The sequence below is a fragment of the Tinamus guttatus genome, unplaced genomic scaffold, assembly GCF_059628265.1.
Source record: "Tinamus guttatus ecotype Peru unplaced genomic scaffold, ASM5962826v1 Tinamus_guttatus_pri_ptg000515l, whole genome shotgun sequence".
NCBI classification, from domain to species: Eukaryota; Metazoa; Chordata; class Aves; order Tinamiformes; family Tinamidae; genus Tinamus; species Tinamus guttatus.
In genome coordinates, this window is record NW_028289049.1 from 209959 (window position 1) to 215148 (window position 5190).

Consider the following 5190-nt stretch of genomic DNA (forward strand, 5'->3'; position numbering starts at 1 on the left):
AGATGACTTGGGAAAGGCTTCTAGTGTCACTGCAGCGTTTGATGCATTTTTAATAGAGCCAGGCTCTGCGAACCGCTGCCTCAGGCTTTTAGGATGTGGAGAAGACGCTGGTGAACAGCCTCCCTTCCCCGGGACATTTATGGAGAAATTTATACCAGTTCATCAAGCTGCTTGTCAAGGTTGTGATGGATATGGCAGACGTGGCTGCTTGGAGCAGCAGGGCTGAGGTTGCCTGAGAACTGAACTGGCCAAAGAAACGCCGTTGCCTCTAGAAAATGGAGAAGGGATCAGGGGAGTGAGTTTGGGGCACGACCAAATCTCTGTGCCCCTGCGTGTGAAACAGCAACTGTGAGCATTGCCTGAGTGTTGTGGAGGGTTTGTCTGGTGAAATTTAGTATTTCAGAGCTTTCCCCTGCATTCGGTGTGCTACAACCGTGCGATCTCCACACACAGTTAATTCACACCTGCCCTTGTTAAGGTGATTTATGGCAGAACTGGCGTGTGGGCCTAGATGAGCATTCCTGTGTCTGCGCTGAACCTCCATGTCATAATCACAGTCAATATTCCCTTGTTTTAATACCAAACATCACGTTCAAAAGTGAATACTTCGCCGTAAGCTGCGTGCAGACCGTGCTGGATTAAATGGGGCTTCCAGTGTGATGACTATAACTACCTCTTAAATGATTAGGACACCTGTTGACATTAATATAGAAGCATGCATGAAAATAAGTGTGCCACACACTGAAATATATGTACACAAATAATAAGAGGATTACAGAAATTGCTGAAGTGGATAGAGTGGCATTTAGCATGAGCGTGGCTGGAATCTCAGCAAATGGGAACAACATGCACGGAGCTGATCCCTCGTTAGATGGCGGCTGCTGCTTCTTTTTTGTTTTTAGTAGTTCATCTGGGGCGTAAAAGTCACCGCACCAGGAGGTCATTTGCTTACATTTAAAATTTTGCTTAATATATATCTTTGCTTGGAATCTACCTCTGATTCACAGCCACCTTCATTTAGTAGCTGGCACCTTTACCATGCAAGCTGCAAGAAAAAGTAATTAAATTTAATAGAAGCCACCCTCCCTTTGAAGCTGACTGGGATTTAGAGCCACAGGGAGAAGCAATTAAACTGCAGCAGCCGTGGATTTGAAATGAAGTTATAAAGTGATTCTTTTTAAGGAGGAATTTTTCTAGGTGGGTCTGGATGGTCAGACCTCATTGGATTCGAAGGGATTCTTAGCTCTAGGAGGAACATGAGCCGTGTTTAAGGCTGCTGCTGGTTTTGAAAGCACCTCGAGTCAGGTATTTTTCCCCATGTGTGATTTCACCAGAGAATAGTATTGAAATTACGACTGAAAGAAAGATGGGAATGGGCCAGGCCAGCCATAGTCCTAGCTACTTAGAAATCCTTTTTGAGAATCCCCTATAAAGGGTTAGAGAGGAGTCAGTGACAAACACCTGCTTCTAACGCAGATGCTGATCGGACAAGCAAGTCGCCAGTTGTGTTAATACTCACAGGCAAGTGGAGTTTTCCTGGCCGTCACCAATTCCTGGGAGCGTTTGGAGGCCGGAGCGAGCTCGTGGCTGGGCAGAGGCCCGTGTGATGCCGCTGGCGACGGCCACGCGCGGTTGGCGGCACGGGCCGTTCTGCTGCCGAGGCCCACGCGGAGGAGGCGCCGGCGCAGGGCGCCCGGCGAGCGAATTGTTGTCTCAGCGGCCTCTGTGAGGTAGGAGCGGCCGCAGGGCCGTCCCTGGCTATGGTGAGCGGCCCGTAACGGGCAGCAGGGGACAGGCCGCGGTGCCGTCCGCGCTGCCCGCGGCCCCGGCGGCTCCGCCGCGGCTCCGTGCACCATGTTGGACCCCAACGCGCTGGATGTCCCCGCCGTGATCTTTGACAATGGCTCGGGGCTGTGCAAGGCCGGCATCGCCGGTGACAGCGCTCCGCGCTCCGTCATCACCGCCATCGTCGGGCGCTCGAGAGCCAAGGCCACGATGCTGGGAGCCGGCCAGAAGGAGTACTACATTGGGGAGGAAGCCCAGTCCAAAAGGGGGGTCCTCTCCTTGAACTACCCCATCGACCATGGCATAGTGACGTGCTGGGATGACATGGAAAAGATCTGGAGACACGTGTACGAGTGTGAGCTGAGAATCAAAGCAAGCGAAAGGCCAGTGCTGCTCACCGAGGCCCCGCTCAATCCTCTGCAGAACCGGGAAAAAATGACGGAGATCATGTTTGAGGGCTTCATGGTGCCTGCCATGTACGTGGCTGTGCAGGCCACCCTGGCGCTCTACGCCTCGGCACGCACCACCGGGATCGTCATGGACAGCGGGGACGGCGTCACCCACACGGTGCCCATCTACGAAGGGTACTGCTTGCCCCACGCTGTCTCCAGGCTGGATATCGCTGGCCGAGACATCACCGAGTACTTCATGAGGCTCCTCCTGGAGAGCGGCCACTCTTTCGTGAGCACGGCCGAGAGGGAAATCGTGAGGGACATCAAGGAGAAGTTGTGCTACGTGGCTCTGGACCCCAGCCAGGAGATGAAAGCAAAGCCCGAGGAGATCATGAAGGAATACCGGCTGCCCGACGGCAACGTCATCAAGATAGGCAACCAGCTCTTCCGTGCCCCAGAGATCCTCTTCGAGCCTGCCAACATTGGAGTGGAAGCCCCCGGCGTGCACAGGATGATCTTCAACAGCGTCATGAAGTGCGACATTGACGTGCGCAGGAATCTGTACGGCAACATCCTGCTCTCCGGCGGGTCCACGCTCTTCCCCGGCCTGGATGAGCGGATCCTGAAGGAGATGCAGTTGCAGGTGCCTCCTGGCATGGCCGTGCGGATCATCGCGCCGCCCGAGAGGAAGTACTGCGTGTGGATCGGGGCCTCCATCCTCACCTGCCTGACGTCCTTCAAACAGATGTGGGTCACTGTGAGTGACTACAAGGACTTTGGGGCAGCCGTGGTCCACCGGAAGTGCTTTTGAGCAGAGGCCTGAGCAAGCGAACGTCTTGCTGCAGCACAGCGTGAGCAGGAGCCCTGCGAGGGCCGAGCGACCGCCGCGGTGCTGCAGTTGTTTGTGTGTTTATTGGCTGACAAAACCTTTATGAAAATAAAACATTAAACACATTGGTAACGAGGACTTTGAGACATCTCGCTGTTTATCGTCTCCAGGGCGGGCACCGTGTGCTCCGACCTCCGGCTTTTCAGCGCCTGTGAGGCAGCACGAGCCCCGCTGCCGCCTCCTTGCCTGGTTTAGGAAGTTCTTCTAGAGCGATTAGGGCTTCCACAGCGCTCGCAGCCCCAGTGCTTCTTGCTGGTGGCATCACACTAGCAGTGGGACTGCAGAGTGATACTGGGTCTGTGCGAGAGGCCCTGCAGAGTCTGGATTTGACTCTGGGACTTCAGTTGTGCCAGGGCCTCCCGGCAGCAGCTGCTCCCTGTGCTGGCGTTTCCCGAGCAGCTCCAAGGGGATGGCTGCAGCGCGGTCTGGCCCTGGCGCTGCCGGCAGAGGATGCTTCCAGGAGGGCTGAACGCTCCCCGCTGCAACGCGCCCGCCCTGCGCTGCGTGTGCCGCCGTGCAGATGAACGGGAGTCAGGGCTGCGGGAGGGCAGGGCCGCGGCGCCGGGGGGCGAGCCGGGGCCCCGGCCCGTTTGTGATGCCGGGATCTAGAGCGCAGGGCTCCGCAGGCTGCAGGGCCATGAGCGCCGCCGCCGTCGTCCTGGACAGCGGCTCGGGGCAGTGCAAGGCCGGCGTGGCGGGCGAGCGCGCGCCCCGCTCCGTCATCTGCACCCTGGTGGGGTACCCCAAGTCCAAGTTTGTCATGTGTGGGGCAGGCCACAAGGACTTTTATGTCGGGGAAGAAGCCCAGTGCAAAAGGGGCGTCTTGTCCTTTGCTTACCCTGTGGAGCATGGAAGAGTCACGTCCTGGGATGACCTGGAGAAGGTTTGGAGATTCGTGTATAAATACGAGCTGCGAATGAAGCCCAGCGAGAGGCCGGCGCTGCTGACGGAGCCGCCGCTCAGCCCCGCGCCGCAGCGGGACCGCTTGGCCGAGACCATGTTCGAGGGCCTGCGCGTGCCCGCGCTCTTCGTGGCGCTGCCGGCGCTCACGGCGCTGTACGCGCGGGCCCGCACCACCGGCCTCGTGCTGGACAGCGGCGCGGGCGTCACCGTCGCCGTCCCCGTCTACGAGGGACACTGCTTGGTGCAAGGCATCCGCAGGCTGGACTTTGCAGGCCGGGACATCACTGCCTACCTGGCCAGGCTCCTCCTGGAGATCGGCCACTCCTTCGTCAGCTCGGCGGAGCGGGAGATCGTGCGGGACATGAAGGAGACGCTGTGCTACGTGGCCGCGGAGCCCGGCCGCAAGGAGCGGGAGGAGGCGGCGCAGCTCGCGCGCGAGTACCTGCTCCCCGACGGCAACGCCGTCAGCGCGGGCGACCAGCTGTGCCGCGCGCCCGAGGCGCTCTTCGTGCCCGCCGCGGCCGGCGTGGCGGCGCCCGGCGTGGCGGGGATGCTCCTGCAGAGCGTGGCCGCGTGCGCCGCGGGCGTCCAGCCGCTCCTCCTGGGGAACGTGCTGCTCGCCGGCGGCTCCACTCTCTTCCGAGGCTTCAAGGAGAGGCTTCTGAAGGAGCTCAAGGCGCAGATTCCCCAGAGCTGCCCCGTCAGGATCGTTGCCCCAAGAGACAGGATGTACTCGGCGTGGATCGGGGCGTCCGTCCTCACCAGCCTGACCGCGTTCACAAAGATGTGGGTCACCAGGGAAGACTACAACGAGGTTGGGCCAACAGTTCTCCAGAGAAAATGCTTGTGAAAAAAGTATATCCAGGAGATTATTTTATAAGTGCTGATCTGAACAGCTGGAGAGCAGCTAATAAATCAGTGCAAAAATAAATGATTTGTATTAAGCGATTTTACGGCTTGGTAAAGAAAGGATTGGATGTGCCTTGGATTAAAGAAAGGGTCCTTGTTCAGAGCACTTGGGGGATCCAAGAGGTTGGTTTTAGTTCTAGGACTGTGTTGATCCCTGCTAGAACTGCAAACGGTTTGTGGGACTTGAGAACACTTCAGAACAAGCACCCTGCACCCTGTGGTGACTCGAGCGTTAAAACTCCGTGAGGCTCCACTGGGATTGCCTAACGTGAGGTTAATTGCGTCAAACTATCAGCGTGGGGGAAAAGGTGG

At 57.7% G+C, this 5190-nt stretch overlaps 2 protein-coding genes across 2 annotated transcripts; both read left to right on the plus strand.

Annotated features, from left to right (window-relative positions):
- The first annotated feature begins 1854 nt into the window (after nt 1-1854).
- Nucleotides 1855-2988, plus strand: LOC104569463 (actin-1). The gene has a single exon (XM_010216428.2). The coding sequence runs from the start codon at nt 1855-1857 to the stop codon at nt 2986-2988; it is 1134 nt and encodes a 377-aa protein (XP_010214730.2).
- Nucleotides 2989-3718: 730 nt separating this feature from the next.
- LOC148592810 (actin-like) lies at nt 3719-4819 on the plus strand. The gene has a single exon (XM_088533729.1). The coding sequence runs from the start codon at nt 3827-3829 to the stop codon at nt 4817-4819; it is 993 nt and encodes a 330-aa protein (XP_088389855.1). The 5' UTR covers nt 3719-3826.
- Nucleotides 4820-5190: the final 371 nt, after the last annotated feature.

Excerpts from the sequence above, each read along its gene's own strand:
- LOC148592810 (XM_088533729.1), top strand. The coding sequence starts at position 3,827 with ATGTGTGGGGCAGGCCACAAGGACTTTTATGTCGGGGAAGAAGCCCAG.
- LOC104569463 (XM_010216428.2), top strand. The coding sequence starts at position 1,855 with ATGTTGGACCCCAACGCGCTGGATGTCCCCGCCGTGATCTTTGACAAT.